The sequence below is a fragment of the Triticum urartu genome, chromosome 7, assembly GCF_003073215.2.
Source record: "Triticum urartu cultivar G1812 chromosome 7, Tu2.1, whole genome shotgun sequence".
In the NCBI taxonomy this organism is placed as follows: Eukaryota; Viridiplantae; Streptophyta; class Magnoliopsida; order Poales; family Poaceae; genus Triticum; species Triticum urartu.
Window position 1 is genome coordinate 288,736,737 of NC_053028.1, and position 21,922 is coordinate 288,758,658.

Sequence of the window (21,922 nt, forward strand, 5' to 3'; positions counted from 1 at the left end):
GATTATTAAAAGTTTCCTTCAACTCATCAAGTAGCGAGGGCGTCGAAGGTGCCGGTAACATAGATGCCACATACGCAAAAATGGTGATGTGGCAAAGAGTTAATAAGAAAAGAGACAAATAAAGTAACATAATATGTTATCATCACATAGCGCTTCCCAATACAAATTGAGTCTACAAAGTAATAATTGAAGACATCTATATTACCACGCCTATGAAGTTAATAACATACACAAGTAACATGTCCATATTACTAGTAGTCTAAATTACTCTCCACTATGACTAGCCTAATATGGAATGGAGGAAGTACTTAGTTCTTGTGGGTCCATTTCCGCGAGATTGTGTGCGTTTGAATATCTGCATAGTGGACTGAAATTTCTTGACTCGAATGAGCAATCAGGTCTCTCTCAAACTTATCCACTATTATCGGATGGTTAAAAGAGAGGTTGCCCTAGGTTTCATATCTAACGGCCTCCAATCAAACGCCCAAAAGGGAGGGGAGGGGGGAAATGACAAGGCCGAACGGAAGAATGGAAACCGCCGTGGCGCCTCCTCCCATTCCCTCCTTCCTATCCAGCCATCAAGGCCAGGAGGAGCTCGCGCCTCACCTCTCGCATGCCGCGCCCCTGCGCTCCCGCTCCCTTCCATTTCCGTCCCCAAATAAACGAAACAAAATTAGCGCATTCCCCATCCTCCTCCGCCGCCGCCGGAGGACGGCTGGAACCGGAGACCAAGAAAGATCGACAACTCCGCTCGCCATTGCTCCGTTGACCGACCGGTGATCAGGAGGGGGCGGGGCCGCCGCGGCACAGGATGGATGACCTGAAGGCGATCTTGGCGCGGCCGATCCAGGTCGCGGAGCAGGTGATCAAGTGGGCGGAGGAGGCCCAGACGTGCCGGCAGGAGTGCCTGGAGCTCAAGACCAAGGTCGAGCGCCTCGCCTCCCTCCTCCGCCAGGCCGCGCGCGCCGACCTCTACGAGCGTCCCGCCCGCCGCATTCTCGACGACACCGGCAAGGCGCTCGACAAGGCCGCCGCCCTACTCGACCGCTGCCGCGCTCGCGGCATCGTCCACCGCGTCTTCACCATCATCCCCGCCGGCTCCTTCAAGAGGACGTCCAACCAGCTCGACAACTCCCTCGGCGACCTCTCTTGGATCCTCCGCGTGTCCAACTACGCCAACGCTGGCGATGACCTGGATGACCACATTGGCTTGCCCCCCATTGCCCAGAACGAGCCCATACTCTTCCTCATCTGGGAGCAGATCGCCGTGCTCTACACCGGCACATTCGACGCCCGCGCTGACGCCGCGGCTAGCGTTGTCTCACTCGCGCGCGACAATGACCGCTACGGAAGACTCATCATCGAAGAGGACGGCGTCCCGCCTCTGCTGCGCCTCATAAAGGAGGGCCGCCCCGAGGGCCAGGAGAACGCCGCGCTCGCCATCGGCCTCCTCGGCCGCGACCCGGAGTGCGTCGAGCTCATGGTGCTCGCCGGCGTCTGCACCGCCTTCTCCAAGATTCTCAAGGACGCGCCCATGAAGGTGCAGGGTATGGTGGCGTGGGCCGTGTCCGAGCTCGCCACCAACCACCCCAAATGCCAGGACGCGTTCATGCAGAGCAACGTGATCCGCCTGCTGGTGTCCCACCTCGCCTTTGAGACGGTGCAGGAGCACTCCAAGTACGCCGTCGCGTCCAGGATGAGCCTACACTCCGTTGTCATGGACAAGAAGGGCAGCGGCAAATACTCGTCCCATCAGGACACATTTGATGCGGCGGAGCACACCGCGGCCAACAGCTTGTCGGCGAAGCCCACAGTCGGTGGTAGCGCCGCTGCCGGTAGTAACGCCGCTGTCGGTGGTAACGCCGCTGCCGCCGCTGCCACCGCCGCCGGTGGCACCAGCTCAAGTGGCGTGACGGCAGCTGCGGCTGCGAGCATTGGCAGCGTTGCGGGGACGAAGCAGCACAATGTGTCCTTGTCGGGGACGAGCACGCGAGGGAAAGAATACGAGGACGAAGAGACCAAAGCCTACATGAAATCCAACGCAGCCAGAGCGCTGTGCCAGCTAGCCATGGGCAATGCCGCCGTGTGCAAGAACATCACGGAGTCCAGGGCGCTGCTCTGTTTCTCCATCCTCCTGGAGAAAGGCGCCCCAGACGTGCAGTACAACTCGGCCCTGGCGCTCATGGAGATCTGCCGTGTGGCGGAGCAGAACGCGGACCTCCGGCGGTCGGCGTTCAAGCCGACGTCCCCCGCGGCGCGCGCCGTGGTGGAGCAGCTCCTCCGCGTGGTCACCAAGGCGGAGTACGACGATCTCCTCATCCCCTGCATCATGTCGCTGGGCTGCCTGTCGAGAACCTTCCGGGCGACGGAGACCCGGATCATCGGGCCGCTGGTGAACCTCCTCGACGAGCGGGAAGCCGACGTGTCCCGGGAGGCTGCCGTGGCGCTGACCAAGTTCGCCTGCACGGACAACTACCTCCACGTGGACCACTCCAAGGCCATCATCAACGCCAGCGGCGCCAAGCACCTGGTCCAGCTGGTCTACTTCGGGGAGCAGGTGGTGCAGGTGGCGGCGCTCCTCCTGGTGTGCTACATCGCGCACAACGTCCCCGACAGCGAGGACCTCGCGCAGGCGGAGATCCTCACCGTGCTGGAGTGGGCGTCCAAGCAGGCGTACATGGTGCAGGACACGTTGATCGAGAACTTGTTGCCGGAGGCCAAGATCAGGATGGAGCTCTACCAATCCAGAGGGGCAAAAGGTTACCATTAACGTACGTCAAATTGATCGATCCACGTGCACCCACCGGTTTTGTTGCAGATCCGAGAGGCTGGCATGGCATGCATGTACGTAGGAAGAACACACAAGCTGACTTCTTCACATCTGCCTAGCAATGTGTATATACATCTCAGGTGCTTTTGCGTATACTTTGCTTGACCCTTTTGATCCCAACATAGGTTGCAAAATGGTTTGTATCAATCCGTGTGATTAACATCTTTTGGTTGGGGATAGGGCCTTGACACTGGAGGCGGTTAATTTTATCGTGGACATGAGAAGGTTGTGTAGGGTCTGATGATGTTCCTTCTTAACTTGTAACTTGTACCTTTCTTGGTGGTATAGCCATTTCTTCTTATTCGGAGTGTAGCATCTTGTACTCTCATTTCACCCTAATGGTCGGTGTATATTAGTATTCACTTAATTACGAGAAGGAACATGTCAAGTTTAAATCTTCAGAATCATCTCTGCATATCTGTGTATGATTCTCTCTTGTCAATGTCTATTCATGACAAAACAGTTCAATTTTGCACCTGGTTTTTTAGACGAAAGCCACGAACAACGCCAGGCTTTATAAATTACTAAAGCCGCACCAATAAGGCCAATTAGTTACAAAGCTCACTGATTACAAAACAAAGCGAACACCACAATGAAATTACTCCTTTAAGAACATCTCTAACAGACCCCTTATCGCGCGGACCCTTAAAATCGTTATGTGGGCCAAGAAAGTGTGTTTTAAGGGACAATTGAGCTGCGGCAAAACAGACCCCTTATAATCAACCCTAAAAAAGAATATTCTTTAAATATACCCGCCACCTCGCCTCCCTCGATGCATCGCCGCCCTCGCCACCAATCCTCCCTCGACGCGCCGCCGCCCCACCGTGCCTCTCTCGACAAGTAGACTGACTCCTGTCTGCATCTACTACTATCAGTCCACACATCGACCGCTATCCAGAATGCATCTAGAGTATTAAGTTCATAAATAATGAAGTAACGCCTTAATCAAAATGACATGGTGTAGACAATGTAAACTCAAGCAATATTAATAAACCCCATAGTTTTACCCTTAATGGCAACAATACAAATACGTATATTGTCCCTTTTTTTCACTGGGTTATAGATCACTGCAAGATTGAACCCATTACAAATCACCTCTCCCATTGCAAGAAAAATCAATCTAGTCGGCCAAACCAAATCAATAGATCAGAGAGAAATACAAAGCTATAATAATCATGCATAAAAGAGTTCACATAAGACTCAAATAATATTCATAGATAATCCGATCACTGTAAGTGCATCTAGTGCCCCTTAGTGATTTTGGTGTATTGATGACTTATAGGTTAAGGGACTAATGTGTTTGTGAGTGTACACAGGTCCATAAGTCTATGAGGAGTTTGATATGTTCAGAGAAAGTCGACCTCTAAAAATGAAGTTCTTCGACTGAAGACTTTGGATTTCTGAAGACTTTCTGAAGACTTTGAAAGTGAAGAAATTGGTGTGACCTTAAAGACCCAGTATTCATGTGAGGAACATGAAGCGTGAAGACTTTTGTTTTTATAGTTTCATTTTCTCTTTCTCGAGTCTTAGGAAACACCGTACTATTAAAGGGGGTCGAGTAAATACTCAGGAAAAATTTCCATGTGATGCTCAACTCAAAATCCTACACCTATCAATCCCTTCGAGTGAAGCCATTGGAAATCTCATACAGTTCAGTCATATTCTTCAGTGACAGAGACGAAGTTCTTCTGTTCTCTGAGGAATTTGTTCTGACTGAGGAGTTAGGAATTCGCCAGTGCGGATTGCTTACATAGTGAGGAACATGATAACCCTGAGAATTTTGCTACTCAAAATTCCGACCGTTGCTGTGCTATGCGCCAGCTGTCCCAAAATATCTACCCACCTAACGGTCATATCATTGAAGGACATTTATGTCTTATCATGTCGGGCTGCTCCCTAGGCTATAAATAGCCGCCCCCTACAACCACTAGCTGGTTGGCTGCTCCGAGAGAAACTGATACTTGTCATTTGAGAGCATCCCATCCTCTGAGGAATTTGAGCGAAAATCATCAAGTGAGGAAAACCAAAACCCAAACCCAAACACCTACAAACCCAAAGTGATTGAGCATCACTGAAGAGATTGATTCTGTGTGGATCCGACGCTTGTTACCTTTGAAGACCGTGCTTCTTCCAGACGGTTAGGCATCAAGGTCTAGAGCATCCAAGAGGAATTGTGGATTGCCGAGTGACCAAGTTTGTGAAGGTTCGGAAGTCACCTGAAGACTTACCACGAGTGATTGGGCGAGGTCTGTGTGACCTTAGCTCAAGGAGAATACGGTGAGGACTGTGTGTCCGAGACTGTGTGTCCTCAAGTTTAAATACCTAGCTGCTCCAACCAGACGTACAACCGAGACATCAGTTGGAACTGGTCTACCAAATCATTGTCTTCACCAAGCTCACTGGTTCTATTTCCTCAACTCTTTCATTTCCTCATAACTGTGTCGAGTGCTTGTTCATATCTATGTTTGAAGACTTTGGCTGAAGATTTTCTCAAATTCCTTAGTTCAATTACTTCAGTCTGTTTGTCTTCATCATGTGTTATCCTGTGCTTACGCTTCCTGTACTTTGTGCTTGTCTTCATTTCATCATGATGACTATGCTTGTGTTCTGTTATGTTTACTTTTGAGTACTTATTCCGCTGCTAGTAGTTCTTCACTAAGGAATTTCCTCACCTGCAAATTTCTCAGTGAAGAATTCATAAAAATCGCCTATTCACCCCCCCTCTAGTCGATATAACGCACTTTCAATTGGTATCAGAGCAAGGTACTCCCTTGTTCTGTGTGATTTTGGTTTAACCACCTGGAGTTTTAGTTATGTCGACTGCAGGTATGATCAAGGTCTCTGCTGGGTGTCCTACCTTCGATGGGACGGACTACCCCTAGTGGAAGAATAAGATGCGAATGCATCTTGAGGCAATAGATAATGATCTCTGGTATGTTGTGGAAAATGGTGTTCCCTCAGTCACACCTTCTCTGAATGCTGCTGATGTGAAGAGATTCAAGCAACTCGATTCTCAAGCGAAGAATATCATATGTGGCCATCTGAGCAAAGGACAGTATGGAAGAGTGAGTGCTTTGGAAAATGCTAAGCTTATCTGGGATAGGCTGTCCAAGGTGAATGAAGGAGTCTCAACACAGCGTGACTCTCGAGTCGATGTTCTTCGCAATCTCTTCAACCGCTTCAAAAGACTCGACAATGAAAATGTTCAACAAACCTTCGATCGCCTCACTGACATCTCAAATGAGCTTCAAGCACTTGGTGCCACTGACATCACCGACCATGAGGTGGTGAAGAAATTGCTGAGATCGCTTGATTCCTCATTTGACACTCTGGCATTGATGATACAAGAACATGCTGATTACAAGTCACTTGTTCCCGCTGATATCCTCGAGAGGCTAAATACTCATGAGTTTCAGCTTCCGGAAAAAAGAGAGATCTCTATGGTTCGAGCTATGGCAGATCACGTGCACTGAAGGCCAAGGCAGTATCTGAGTCCGAAGATGAAGACTCTGGTAGTAGCCTTGGTGATCCTAAAGAACTAAGCCATGAGCTAGGACTGCTCGTGAAGAAATTCCAGAAGTTCTCAAGACGTGGTCGCTTTGGAAGACCCTCAAGGAGCAATGATTTCTCATCCAGTGACTACAAGAAGAGGCTTTGTCACAAATGCAAGAAACCTGGACATTACATTCAAGATTGTCCTCAGTGGGAAAAGGAATCAAAGAAGAAGAAATACAAGGATTACAGTTCTGATGATGCGAAGAAAAAGAAGAAATCCTCAAAATCTTCATCATCAAAATCCTCAAAGTCTTCATCTAACAAGAAGAGCAGCTCCAAGAAGGCTAGGGCATTCATTGGCAAGGAAATGGACTCTGAGGATGAATCTGAAGAAAATGAGGAAGAGGAGGCATCTGAGGAGTCCGAATCCGGTGTGGCGAGCCTAACCCTCGCTACTGCATTCGTCAGCAAGTCTATCTTCAACACTGAAGAAAATGACCTCACCAACAAGGCTGATGAAGGCAATGATGACTACGATCCCACCTATTGCTTCATGGCAAAGGGTGCCAAGGTACTCAAATATACCTCCTCTGAATCAAGTGAGAATGAATCTGATGAAAACCTCAAGCCCAGCTATTCTAAACTTGCTAAGATTGCTGTAAAACAACAAAGGGCTTTTGAAAAGGTTCAAAACATGCTAGACAAAAGTGATAATATGTTGGGTGAAGAAATGGATCGCACTAAAGCCTTGACTGAAAATCTTTAGAGACTTCAGACTAGGTTTGACAACCTTCAAGGTCATCATAACACTCTCTTATCTGATCATGAGAAGCTTTCTTATGAATTTCTTCAAAAAAAGCAAGATCTTGAGAAGCTAAGAGTGAGTTATGAAGATCTTCAGAAGGAGCGCGATTCATTACATGCTCAATAAATCAGCGCTTCTCAAGAAGAATTTGTTCCTCCATGATTGAAGTGCACTGAACGTGAATCTGCTAATTCTTCACCTGAATGTTCAAATGCTGTTAATGTTTCAAATTCTTCATCTGCCTCTGCTATCACTAATTCCTCATCTGAGGACATTGCTAGTATCACTAACGATGCAGGGCTGAAGGAATTGTACATGACAAACATGTACAAAAGCCTCAAAGGGCATCAGACTCTTTGTGATGTGCTTAAAAAGCAGATCCTCAACAGGAACCCTAGGAAAGAGGGTATTGCCTTTGAGAGGAAACTCAATGCTGATGGTACATATTGGAAGCCTGAGCAGTACCCCAAAACCTCATGGGTTGCTGCAAAGGGACCTCCAGTTGATCCATCTAACTTATCTGGATTTTCATGTGAACCTCCTCGTTCTGATGATGAGTCATTTGACTCCAACTATAAACTGTTCAAAAATCAGAATGGTGAAGTATTTGCTAGATATGTTGGCACTAACTACAGGAACGATTCTCCTATGAAGAAAATCTAGGTTCCCACAAAGTGCCTTGAAAGTCTTCAGGTGAATGTCCTCAGGACACCACCTATGAAGAATAGGAACCCCATATCAAATTCTTCATATAGACCAAATTCCTCAAAAGGATCAAAGTCCTCATATGAATATCATCATGCTAACTACTCTGTTTTGCAGGGAAGAGCCAAGGTCTATGAATATGAGCAGTATTCTTCTAATCGTTATGTTCATAAGTCCTCGAAGAATTTCTCTGCTTATTCATATGCTTATCCTAACTCCTCTTATGTGAAACGAAATGGACTGGCTTCTATGCCACCTTTCTCGTATGGAGCTCACAGAGTGATGAACTCTTTGCCACCCCTTTAGATGTGGGTGGTGAAGAAAAGGAACTAATCTCTGTCGGATTTCGGGTTCCGGCAGACCCTTGAGGTTCGAACACTGGGGTGCACGCGGAGATTTCGCCTCCTACCTACCTGCACTCCTCCGCCTTACTAGGATCTAAACTAAGGAAAGAACAACACAAGAGACACAGGGTTTATACTGGTTCGGGCCACCGTTATGTTGTAATACCTTACTCCAGTGTGTGGTGTGGTGGATTGCCTCTTGGGCTGATGATGATGAACAATACAAGGAAGAACAGCCTCGCGAGGGTCTACTCTTGGCTGGGGCGATGAACTGCTGGGAGGAGCTCAGTCACCCCTCTCTCTCTCTACCTGATCTTCTCTATCTTTCCAACTCTCTGGCCAGCTCTTTTTCCCCAGCCTCCAGCCTCTCGGCCCTTTGGCTCTGTGGGTGGCTGGTCCTATTTATAGAGGCCCTGGTCCTCTTCCCAAATATCGAGCGGGAAGGGAGCCAACAATGGCGGGCTAATTTGAAGGGGGACAGCTAGTATCAACTATCGTGACAAAAGCGGTCTTCGCCTGCGCAAAGCTCTGGTGATGACGCCGTCTTGGGCTCCATGGTGACCTCCGTCTCGTAGTCCTCCTGGTCTTGGTCTCGTTGCACCGAAATGGCAACCTTTGCCTGATGCCTCGGTACTCCGCGACTGTGCTTGCCCCCTTTGCACCAAAGAGGAAGGGAGGACGCTGCGCGGGCTAGCACCCGCCTAGCGCCCCCGGTCTTCATGGCTTGCATCACGGGCACCTCGTGAGATACCCCGCCTTGATCTCTCCGCCTCCTCGTGAGCCAGCCTGACGAGGCCGCGCCTGAGGAAGCTCCACGTCGTCTGCCCTGCGAGGCTTGGCCCCTCGCGAGGGTCTTGGGTTTGTGTTGGTGAAGATGGGCCGTGCTGGGCCCCCCTTTGAGCCACGCCGCAGGCCATAGGCAGGCAAGTCTAGGGACCCCCGTTCCCAGAACGCCGACAGTAGCCCCCGGGCCCAAGGCGCGCCCGGACTTGGCCGTGCAGGGAGGCGGAAGGGCAAGAGCGAAGCGCCGCGGGCCCTAACAGCCTGCGGCCTTGGGCGCCGTGTGGCGGTTGGTTGGTCGTGGGCGCCCTTGCAACCGTGCGAGTTGATAAAGGAGCGGCGTCCACCTAGGCTTTGCTTCTTGCTTTCCTCGGTTGCTGCTCAGATCCCCTTTCTTGCGCCTCTCCTTCCTTCCTACAAAATTTCCAGATCCGCTCTGACCGTGTGACCTAGGAAGCCATGGCGCCTCGTCAGCCCCCGGCCGTGGCTTGGTACTCGTCTGCCCTGGACCCGCCGAACGTGTCGGAGGCGAGCCTTGTCCGGTTGCGTCGGATGGCGATGGTGCGGGGCATCAACGGGGCGAAGGTGTTTAAAGCCGGCTCTGCCACCCCTGAGGGTCAAGGGAGCACCTTCTATCCGCTCTTTGTAAGTGCCATTATTGCTGGCCTGGTGCCTCCCTTCTCCGAGTTCTTCTTCTCTGTCCTCCGCCACTATAAGCTACAAGCCCTGCATCTCCACCCCAACTCCGTCCTTCTCCTGGCAATCTTCGCTTATTACGGCGAGGCTTACGTAGGGGTGCAGCCCTCAGTGGCCTTGCTGCGCCACTACTTCTACCTCCGGACCTCTCGTGGTACTGCTTCCGCGTGCGCGAGCTTCGTCGCGTACGGTGGCGCCATTGCCATTTCGAACCCCGGGAAAAGGATTGAGGGCTTCAGGAGCAAGTGGGTCTTGGTGGATGCTGGGCACATCCACCCTCGGCTGATCTTGCCCACGGAGCAGCCCACGAGCTCCAGCGATTGGGGTCGAGCGGAGCTCACGGACCCCCGCACGAAGCTGATGTTGGAGAAGATGGACGCGGATCTGAGGCCGGCCAACATGGCGGCGGCGAAGCTGCCAGCGCGTCGCTGCTGAGGGAATTCCTGGAGCACCAGCTGGCCCCGCTTCTGCAGTACTCACTTCCGATGTGGAGGCCCCGTCCGAGCCCCGCGGCCTTAGCCGACGGAGATCTGGCTGCGGTCCTCCAATCTCTGGTCGGGGGCGATGTGGCGAGGTTGGCGGCCGCTCCTACGCCCTTGTTCCTCCGCGACGACTGGGAGCAGGTAGTGGAGTCCATGCCCGTCTTCAACGGGGATGGGCCCGTGCCCGTGGAAACTCTCGAGGAACCGGTGGACGTGCCCTCCGACGACTCCAGCGAAGAGGAGGAAGGAGGGGAGCGGGGAAAAGGGCCTGACTCCGAGATGACTGACGGAGAGTCGAGGGCTCCCCTCCCCCGGCGCCGGTCCCGCGTTCTCCGCCTCTCTCCGAGCGATGGCGACGAGGATGATGATGAAGACGACGAGGAGGACAACGACGAGCAGGACGGTGGGAGCTCACCCCCGATCCCTAAGAAGGACAGGACCGGGCTGATCTCCCGCGGGGCTGCCCCGGCCCCGGGGCGGACCGCAGATGCGCCTTCCGCCTCCAAGCTTCCCGAGGTTGACCCTTCCAGACGGCTTTCAGGCTTCAAATTTGGCCGAAGGCCGCTTGAGCTCACTGGCGACGACCCATAAGCGTTCGATTCTTGTCTTTATCTCTTGCTCTGCTTCTGAAGCTTGACGTCTGCATCTCTTGGATAGGCTGGCGCCCGCCGCAAAGAAGCCTAAGGGGGCTCCCGAGGTTCCATCCGTGGCAGCGCTTCTGCCCGTGAAGGAGGGTGACCGCGACGCATAGGCTTCTCCTGCCCGGTCGTCCTCGCGAGGCCTGGCTGAGCCGGCTGGGGCGAGCTCAACCCCCACGGCCCAAGTGGCTCCCGAGGTGCTCTTGCCTGCCGCCGCCACTTCGGTTGTCGGGGCGCGGCAGACTCCGCCTCAGGATGCTGTGGCCGCGCTGCCGCCTTCTCCTCCTACTCCACCAGGTGCTGTCTCTCCGAATCCTTCTGCCGTTCTGGATCGTGCTGTTGCTGAGCTGGACCGACTGCGTCAGGATCTTCTTGGCGCCGACCCCCGCTTGGTGGCCGGGCGCTTGGAGCTGGCTACAGGATGGGTTCGCTCCGACGCTTCGATTCGAGCGGCGCTGGTCCAGGCCTCGACGGCATGCGATGAGGAGAAGCAGGCCGTCCTTGAAGTGAAGGCTGCCCGTGATGCAGCCCTGGGGGAGGTGGTCGACGTCCGTGGCCGTTGCGAGGCGCTGGAGGGCGAACTGCAAGGTTTGCGGGACCAGCTCGCGAACGAAGTCCGCCTTTGCCAAGAGTAGGAAGAAAGCGTGAAGGCTCGCGAGGTAGCTCTCAAGGAGAGGGAGGTCAAGCTCAAGAAACGCCGCGACCGCCTAGGCGTGCTGGAGCAGGAGTTGGGGGCGAGGAAGGCCAAGCTGGACGACGAGGCCCTGGTTCTTGCCGAGGACCACGTGGCCTTCGCGAAGATGGAGGCGAGGGCTCGCTCCTCACTGAGGACGCTTTACGACAGCGGCCTAGAGAGACCACTGGCTGGCGCCGAGGACGGCCCCGCCAAGCTGCTTCCCTTCCTGGTTCATGCTCTTGAAGATGTCGCCCTTGGCCTTGGCCCCGCGGCCGAGGCCGAGGCGCGTGTCCTGTCTTCTGCAGCCATGACGCGGGTCCTCACCCACATCTACCTTCACGATCCCGGTGTCGACCTCGACAACCTGCTGGAGCCAGTGAGCGGCGAGCGTGCCGCTGCCACTGCCGAGGCCGTGAAGGGTCGTGCAGAGGCCCTGTTGGGGAAGTTCCGGGCCTTCAGCACCAAGCCGAAGCAAGGCGCTGCCGACCCCACCGCTCCGTGAGGCGTACCCAATCCGCGCTGCTCCATCGCCGACAAGTGACTCCGTCGCGGCTCCTGTCCTGCCTTTAATTCCTGCACATGTATCATGCCTCGGGGAGGCGTTTAAACTTGCGTTTGGCATCGAGATAACAGTGTGGACTGTAATATTTGCTTTTGAATTCCTTGAAATTTGTGCCTTTCCTTCCTACTTGCTTATGTTCTACGCCGGCAGAGCCCGGCCCCGCGCATGCCTCACCCAGCGTTGGTCCCGACCGGAAACCAGGACGGGGCCAAGGAGTGAGGGGCCACGTGACAAGTTAGGCTCCTGAGTCGCGATGCTCAGGAGTCCCCCTTGGCGCACGAACAGCAAGTAGGGAGGTGTGATGCGGGTGGATCTATCGTTCTACGTCTGCAGAGCCCGGCCGCGCGCGTACCTCACCCAGCGTTGGTCCCGACCAGAAACCAGGACGGGGCCACAGAGTGAGGGGCTACGTGACCAGTTAGGCTCCTGAGTCGCGATGCTCAGGAGTCCCCCTTGACGCTCAAACGGCCTTCGTACCTTGGCTCCGCTCGGGGAGAGACGCATGACGAACCAGGCCCGGGGGGACCTGGCTGAGCGGCGTGTGTCTGGGTGTGACCCAGGCGCAGCCCCCATGCCCAGCCCCCTCGCGCGGCACTCCCGAGGGGAGGCGTTATGATGAGGCTAGACACTGAGCTCTGGGCTCCCTGAGGTTGGTGCGGCCCGGGGGCCACCCTCAGTTGTTTATCACCAGTGCGGAGCATAGCGCTACCGTATGTGTACGGGCATAGCCGCTCCTCGGCAGTGTCGTCAGCCAGTGCGGAGCATGGTGCTTCCACTGGTACGTGGGAGGGGGCCCCCCTCCGGGAGGAGCCCCCGGGGCGTGTACAGCCCCGCCCTGACACGTGGCTGGCACGGTAGGGCCTGGCGAGGTGTATCTGGGCACCCGTGAGCCAGCGCGGGACTCATGGGGCCCTACCTCTAGGCGGGTTGCGCCTGGCACTGGGCCTTATCTTGTGATGTGTCCCTGCAAATTTGGTTAGATGTCGGCACTCTACGTCCTCGGGTCCCGGCCCTCGAGCTAGTCTCAGCCGTCGCTGGTATGCCAGGTCGCGATGCCATGGACAAGGCCAGAGGGTGAGGGCTGGAGAGCCAGTAAGAGCCCTGAGTCGCGATGCTCAGGTACCCCCCCCTTTAACGTGCAAGTGGTCGGCATGGAGAAGAAGAGGTGCCGTGGACCGGCATCAAATAATCAAGCATGGTGGGTCTAACGCATAATCAGAAATAAACGCAAACGGGGTACATGCCGCTGGGCCTGGCCTGAGCGGCTTGGGGATCATGCAGCCCGAGGGGCGCCCCTAACAAGGTAAGCTAACAACATGGAATAAAAAGGGATACACGCCGCAGGGACGGACCCACATGGCCTGGGAATGATGCAGCCCTGGGGGGGGGCGCTCCCAGCTAGAAATAGAACCCGAAAAGATGTCACCTGATGATGTTGAGGACGAAGGAGCGTTGGTGTAGCAAGCTCGGTGGGCTGCGGAAGCCGATCCTCACGAGCCCCCAGGCCCAGGGGCCTCGGGAGGCTCCGGATGTGCTGGCGGCTCCTCATGGGCCATCTCCATCCCTGCCAGGGCTGCGGACTGCCTGGCCTCTCGTGCCTCCGTGATGCCCCTCATGAGGCGCTGGTACATGTCAGCCGCGTTCAGCAAGCCGTAAGGCATGCGAACGTAGCTGTGGGGTGGGCCTCCGCAGCTCCCCACTCGCGAGGGCCAGAGGCGCTCCAGAGAGGCGACTCGGTTGAGCCCTGATATGTCGATGCAGACCCGCAGCCCACCATCCTTGCCTGGATGGGGAGCCACTGCTTGTAGGCGGCGGCCACCTTTCATGACTCTTGACTCCTGTAGCTCCTGAATGGCCTTGCTGACGAACTCCTGAGGGTCTGGGTCTCCTTGCCTTGCTCCTTCTTGAGGGAGACGTGCTCCGAAACACGCCTCCATGTGGTGCCCAAGCGCCTCCCTCGTGACCCTGGCTAGGTCGGTGGACCTCCAGGGGAGAGCCCCCGAGCCCTGCCTGAGGAGGGCGCCGGGCGCGCTTTCCTATGCGATGGAAGGAGGTTCCCCCCGGGCAGGCGCGGGCCCAGAGGGGCCTGCCTCCTGAGTGGTCGGGCCGGACGATGTCTTCTTCTTCTGAGGGGCGGTCTCGGGAGGCCTCCTGCTTCCACGATCCGGGTCTTCCAGTGACGCGGCCTGAAAGGCTCGTTCTAGGGAACACACCGCATCCTTCTCTTCACATGGCACCGTGATGACTCCGCCGCTTCCTGGCATCTTGAGGACATTGTAGCCGTGGTGAGTTACGGCCATGAACTTGGCCAACGCTGGGTACCCAAGGATGGCGTTGTATGACAGGCGAATGTGAGCGACGTCGAAGTCGATGAGCTCGGTGCGGTAGTTGTCGAGTGCCCCGAAGGTGATAGGGAGGCGGACCTGCCCAATCGGGACCGTGGAGCCGTCGGTGATATCGGAGAAAGGCTTGGTTGGCTGAAGCTGGCTGTAGGGCACTTGGAGGTTGTTGAATGTTTCCACGGACAGGACGTTGAGCCCTGCCCCGCCATCGATGAGGGTCTTGGTGACCACCACATTGCTGATGAATGGGGAGCAAAGCATCGGGAGGACTCCGGCTGTAGCCGCACACTTGAGTTGATCTGCTGAGCTGAACGTGATGGCGCACGCCGCCCACTTGAGAGGGCGCGTGGCTTCGAGCCTGGGGAGGACTGCGTTCACTTCGCGGGCGAACTGCTTGAAGATGCGCTGAGAGGCTGGGGCTTGTGCCCCGCCCAGGATGTAGGCGATCGCGCGCGGCTCCTGGAAGCCCCCAGCCCCCTCATCCTGGTGGCGGTCTTCATTTCTCCTTGGCTGCGGTGGCAGCGGTGGGAGGCCTGCTTTGCCTTGCGGGCGATCCTCGCGAGGCCGATCCCTCTAGTCTCCCTCGCGAGGCTGATCCCTCCAGCCTCCCTCGCGAGGCGGGTCTTGCCAGCGATCCTCGCGAGGTTGATCGCGCCACCCTTGGCGCGGGCCACGGTCTTCCCAGCGTCCTGCGTTCCTTCCTCCTTCTCGGCCGTAGCCCCGGTCACTGCGGTCAGGGCGACGGCCGATCCTTCCTTCTCGCATGGCTCGGAGCTCTTGACATTCGTTGGTGTTGTGGGTGTGGAGGTCGTGGTACACACAGTACCGGCTACCCTTGGAAGGTTCGGGCTGATCTCTGCCCCGCTTGGTGTCTGGTTGTGTCGCGAGCACGGCAGCCCCCTTGCGCTTCACATCCTTGGCCTTGGGCTTCTTCTCTTCTGGGTCTGCGGCAGGCAGCTCGAGGAGGGAGAGACGCCCTTCTTCGGCCCTGGCGCACTTGGTTGCCAGGTTGAACAGTTCCAAGGAAGTGCACAGGTCTTCATGCATCGCTAGCTCCTCCTTCATCTTGACGCCGCGCACGCCGTCGGAGAAGGCCGAGATGATGGCCTCCTCAGTCACCTTGGGAATCTTGAGGCGCGCGTTGTTGAAGCGCTGGATGTACTTCTGCAGGGTCTCCCGGGGCTGTTGCTTGATGCGGCGCATGTCGCTCACGGCGGGTGGCCGGTCGCGAGTGCCTTGGAAGTTGGCGATGAAGCGGGTGCGCATCTTGTCCCAGGAGGAGATTGTGCCTGGAGCCAGGTTCAGGAGCCAGGTGCGGGCCCCGTCCTTGAGTGCCATGGGGAACCAGTTCGCCATGACCTTCTCATCTCCGTTGGCAGCTTCGATGCCCAGCTCGTAGAGCTGGAGGAACTCCACAGGGTCAGCCGTGCCGTCGTAGCGAGGAGGCAAGTCTGGCTTGAACTTGCCAGGCCACGCGACATTGCGTAGCTCGACGGTGAAGGCGCGGCAGCCTGCTGTGGCCACGAGAGGCCTTGGATGACGGGGAACTTGGTCTTGCATGTCCCACGCGCTGCAGCTAGGAGCAGCGCAGGGTCTTGACGCGCGGGAGCAGGAGCATGGTCGCGACGTGCTGGAGCAGGGAGCGCCCGGGCAGCTTCTTGCGGGCAAGGGACTTCTTGACAACTCTGCTCTTACTGCGCTGGCGCCTGACGGAGCGGGTTCCGCCCAGGGGCCACGCGCCTCGGAGCCATGGCGCCTTCCTGAGGAGGAGGCGGCCGGGGCGCCGCCGGAGCTTCATTGCCCGTGCGGGGCGGGGTGCGGTGCAGCGAAACGGACGGCACAGGAGAGCCCCCTACAGCGCGGACGAGCTCGGCGACGCGGTCAAGCCATTCTTCGTAGACGTCGTCGACGGGACGGTAGCACAGGAGCTCGTTCGCCGCGATGAGTGCAGCCCGAGCCTCCATGGGTGCGCGGAGCGCGCGGGACGAAGAACCAGCTGGGGTGAGCGAGGGAGTCGCGGTGCGGCCGTCTTGCCGCACAGACGGATGCTGGGACGATGCTTGCTACTCGTCCCCCACCGGGCCGGTGGCGGCGTTGACGGCAGGTGACGGGGAACGGCGAGGATGCCCGCCGACAGGGGCCGTCTGGGCGACGCGGGCAGCGAGCGCGGCCTGGCGCTCGGCGCGGGCCCGACGAGCGTCAGACATGGGCGTGATGGTCGGAGGAGAACGGGGCGGTGGAAGACGAATCCCGGCGCACCCCTACCTGGCGCGCCAAATGTCGAATTTCGAGTTCCGGCAGACCCTTGAGGTTCGAACACCGGGGTGCGCGCGGAGATTTCGCCTCCTACCTACCTGCACTCCTCCGCCTTACTAGGATCTAAACTAAGGAAAGAACAACACAAGAGACACAGGGTTTATACTGGTTCGGGCCACCGTTGTGGTGTAATACCCTACTCCAGTGTGTGGTGTGGTGGATTGCCTCTTGGGCTGATGATGATGAACAATACAAGGAAGAACAGCCTCGCGAGGGTCTGCTCTTGGCTGGGGCGATGAACTGCTGGGAGGAGCTCAGTCACCCCTCTCTCTCTCTACCTGATCTTCTCTATCTTTCCAACTCTCTGGCCAGCTCTTTTTCCCCAGCCTCCAGCCTCTCGGCCCTTTGGCTCTGTGGGTGGCTGGTCCTATTTATAGAGGCCCTGGTCCACTTCCCAAATATCGAGCGGGAAGGGAGCCAACAATGGCAGGCTAATTTGAAGGGGAACAGTTAGTATCAACTATCCTGACAAAAGCAGTCTTTGCCTGCGCAAAGCTCTGGTGATGACGCCATCTTGGGCTCCACGGTGACCTCCGTCTCGTAGTCCTCCTGGTCTTGGTCTCGTTGCACCAAAATGGCAACCTTTGCCTGATGCCTCGGTACTCCGCGGCTGCGCTTGCCCCCTTTGCACCAAAGAGGAAGGGAGGACGCTGCGCGGGCTGGCACCCGCCTGGCGCCCCCGGTCGTCATGGCTTGCGTCACGGGCACCTCGTGAGATACCCCGCCTTGATCTCTCCACCTCCTCGTGAGCCAGCCTGACGAGGCCGCGCCTGAGGAAGCTCCGCGTCATCCGCCCCGCGAGGCTTGGCCCCTCGCGAGGGTCTTGGGTTTGTGTTGGTGAAGATGGGCCGCGCTGGGCCCCCCTTTGAGCCACGCCGCAGGCCGCAGGCAGGCTAGTCTGGGGACCCACTTTCCCAAAACGCCGACAATCTCTTCTGCAGGGTCAGGTCTCTAGACGTACGTAATCGTCTGAAGAATTTGCTGGAGACCTGAGTGTGCCTGAAAGGACGCAGGCTAATCATGAAGAAATGAACTTTCATTTCTGACATCCTCATACTGCTTTATCTGTTCTATTGCTTGATGAAATTGATCTGATGAATTGATGGCATATTCTTCATTAATGAAGTATATGAGTTCGTAAGCTGCACTGATTCATCTGCAGGATGATCAACCCAAAGCCACTGAGTGGGTCCTCGATAGTGGATGTACAAATCACATGACTGGTGACAAGAATCTATTGATGGATGCTCCATTATCTCTGTCGCATCTGAAGCATATCATCTTTGCTGACAAAGGCAAAAGTCAGGTATTGGGTCTAGGTAAGGTCGCAATCACAAAGGATCGACACACGGACAAAGTCATGCTTGTCGAGTCCTTAGGATACAACCTCATGTCTGTCTCAATGCTTTGCGATCTGGAAATGGTTGTTGTCTTTGGCAAGTACCGTTGTGTTGTGGTTATGGAAGCTGACAATTCCAAAGTCTTCGAATGCTTTAGGAGAGGAGACCTGTATATTGTTGATTTCTCTATAGGACCACAACCAGCCGTGTGCCTACTTGCAAAAGTTTCAGAAGGCTGGCTCTGGCATCGACGACTTGGTCATGCAGGCATGAGGAATTTGCACACGCTTGCAAAGAAGAAGCATGTCATTGGATCGAGGATGTCAAATTCCTCAAGGATCACCTATGCGGAGCCTGTGAAGCTGGGAAGATGACAAAGGTTAAGCATCCAGCGAAGACTATCATGATCACTACTCGTCCATTTGAATTGCTTCACATGGATCTCTTCGGTCCTAACCATTATTCTGCAGTATCCAATGAGGCATCTCAATATGGCTTTGTTATTGTTGATGATTACTCATGATATACATGGGTACACATTGTTACTTACAAACATGAAGTGCAGGAAGTCTTCAAACGATTTTTCTCGAGGGCTTCAACCAACTTTGGTGTGAAGATCAAGCACTTCAGAAGTGACAATGGAACTGAGTTCAAAAATTCTGGTCTTGATGACTATCTTGATGAACTTGGTATTACTCATGAGTTATCTGCTCCCTATACTCCTCAGCAGAACGGCGTCGTGGAGTGCAAAAACAAGACTCTTGCTGAGATGGCTCGCACTATGCTTGATGAATACAAAACGCCTCATCGTTTCTGGATTGAGGTAATTGATACTGCGTGCCACATCATCAACAGAGTATATCTTCACAAATTCTCTAAGAAGACTGCCTATGAACTCCTCACTGATAAGAAACCCAATGTAAGTTATTTCAAAGTCTTCGGTACTAAATGTTGGATTAGAGATCCTCATCACAACTCAAAATTTGCACCGAAAGCACATGAAGCTTTTATGCTTGGTTACGAAAAGGACTCACACACCTACAGAGTCTTCAACAACGTTCTTCACAAGGTTGTTGAAACTGTAGATGTGCGGTTCGATGAAACTAATGGCTCGCAAAGAGAGCACCTACCTACTGTGATAGATGAACCGGCACCTGAGGAAACTATCAAGTTCAAGGCTACTGAGGATGTCATTCCCACTGAAGAATCTGTTGAAGAATTCATTCCAGAACATGAAGAACGTCGAGCTAATGCACCTGAAGAAAATACTGAAGAAAATGGTGCTGAAGAAAATGTTGATCAAATTCCTCGACGGCAACCAGCTCATCCTCGCGTTGCAAAAGAAGTGCAAGTTGAAAAGATCATCAATGACATTAAAGCGCCAGGTCCTCGCACACGCTCAAAAGCTTCACATTTATCTAACTTTTGTGGGCACTATGCTTTTGTCTCTATCACAGAGCCCACTAAGGTAGATGAAGCATTTCTGGAGCCTGAGTGGATTCAGGCCATGCAAGAAGAATTACATCAGTTCGAGCTCAACAACGTCTAGGAACTGGTCAAACGTCCAGATCCTTGCAAGCACAATATCATCGTCACAAAGTGGATCTACCGCAACAAGCAAGATGAAAATGGCCTTGTGGTGAGGAATAAGGCACGACTTGTAGCTCAAGGCTACACACAGGTTGAAGGAATTGATTTCGATGAAACTTTTGCACCTGTTGCTAGACTTGAGGCTATTCACATATTACTTGCTTATGCTAACCATCATGATATCACTTTATATCAAATGGATGTGAAAAGTGCATTCCTCAATGGTAAGCTTGAGGAAGAAGTATATGTTGCTCAACCGCCAGGTTTTGAAGATCCAAAGAATCCTGACAAAGTCTTCAGACTCAACAAGGCCCTCTATGGCCTCAAGCAGGCCCCACGGGCGTGGTATGTTACTTTGAAGGAATTCCTTATGAAGAAAGGCTTCAAACCCGGTTCACTCGACCCTACTCTTTTCACTAAATCTTATGATGGTGAATTGTTTGTGTGCCAAATATATGTTGATGATATTATCTTTGGATGTACTGACCAACGTTATAGTGATGAATTTGTCTATATGATGAGTGAAGAATATCAAATTTCTATGATGGGAGAATTGAAATTCTTCTTAGGTCTTCAAATTCGTCAACAACACAATGGCATATTCATATCTCAGGAGAAATACCTCAAGGATGTACTGAGGAAATTCGGCATGCAAGATTGCAAAGGCATCAAAATTCCTATGCCCACAAATGGCCATCTGTGCACTGATGAAAATGGTATTGACTTCGATCATAAGGTATACCGCTCCATGATTGGTTCTTTATTGTACTTATGTGCATCTAGGCCAGATATAATGCTTAGTGTTTGCATGTGTGCCCGATTTCAAGCTACACCGAAGGAATCACACCATAAGGTTGTGAAGCATATTCTTCGATATCTAGCTCACACACCAACCCTGTTCAAGAATTCGTCCGATTAACCAGTTAACTTGCCGATTAATGCCTACTCATAGGGTCCCCGAGTAGCCGATTACCCGATAAATCGTCCGATTAATTGATTAAATGGCTGATTAACTTGCCGATTAGCCTATTAATCCCCTACTCACCAGCCCATTGAGCAGATACCAGTTAACGATTTCCTCAACAATGCACACCAACACTTGGATTATGGTACCCCAAGGGCTCAGCTTTTGATCTCATTGGATATTCTGACTCTGACTATGCTGGTGATCGTGTGGACCGCAAGTCAGCATCTAGTACATGTCATTTCCTCGAACGATCTTTGGTCTGTTGGTCCTCGAAGAAACAGAACTGCGTATCACTATCTACTGCTGAAGCTGAGTACATTGCCGCTGGTTCTTGCTGTGCTATATTGCTATGGATGAAGCAAACTCTCAAGGACTACAGCGTCAACATGAAGGATGTGCCTCTCTTCTATGACAATGAGAGTGCCATCAAGATTGCTCACAACCCAGTTCAGCACTCAAAGACAAAGCACACTCAGATTCATCATCATTTTCTTCGTGATCATGTGTTGAAGGCAACATTTCTATTGAGCATGTGAAGACTGAAGAATAACTAGCCGATATCATCACAAAGCCCTTGGATGAGAAGAGAATTAGCAAGTTGCGGTGTGAGCTAAATATCCTAGAATCTTCAAATGTTCTTTGAAAAGGACACTCATCCTAACACTTATGCAAAATTGATGACTTAGATGTGCAACACATGAATAAACGTTTTTCTTCAATCAATGAAGAATAACACTCTAAGTGTGAAGAAATTAATGAAGAATTTGATTCTCAGAACCCTACGACAATTGTACGCGGTGTCTGAATCATCATTCTTATACGGTGGGTCACGCCACCACCAAAAGTTGAAGTTCCGCAGTTGTTCAAATTCTTCAACTTTGCATTGTCTTCACTGTTTCTGTTGTTTTCTTCACACATATATATATGAGTTTATGTCCTCTACAACATTCACTTATTGCTAATTCTTCAAGTTGGTTTTTCTGGTAAGTGAATGTGATCGGACCCTTCCCCCTCTATGCTAAACTCAACCCAATCTATTCACAAATTCTTCATGTGCGTTCTATTTGAAACTCGTTCAAAATCTTCACTGTGTCCTTGTCAGCTAAAGAATTTGCGAACGAAACGTTAAAAATTATCTTATCCAAATTTTCGGCTTTGCCGCTCAAACCATTCCGCATCCCACGATATACTTATCTATTCACCCACGATCTAACACGATCTCCACTTCTCAGTACGTGGATGACACATGTCATGCGAATGAGAATGGTGAGGGGCACATTCGTCCAAATTCCTCGGGCGAACAGTTTTTCACCGTGGCTATAAATACTCCCCTTCCCCTTCCTCACTTCCTTTA

At 53.3% G+C, this 21,922-nt stretch overlaps 1 protein-coding gene across 2 annotated transcripts; it reads left to right on the top strand.

The window, feature by feature from the left end:
* The first annotated feature begins 635 nt into the window (after positions 1-635).
* Positions 636-2,770, top strand: LOC125524893. Of its 2 annotated transcripts, XM_048689927.1 has the most exons (2): positions 636-1,838; positions 1,920-2,770. In XM_048689927.1, the coding sequence occupies exons 1-2, from the start codon at positions 812-814 to the stop codon at positions 2,768-2,770; spliced, it is 1,878 nt and encodes a 625-aa protein (XP_048545884.1). In that variant the 5' UTR covers positions 636-811. The 2 variants fall into 2 exon arrangements, with proteins under 2 accessions (XP_048545884.1, XP_048545883.1); XM_048689926.1 differs by having other exon boundaries at positions 636-2,770.
* The last annotated feature ends 19,152 nt before the right edge of the window (positions 2,771-21,922 follow it).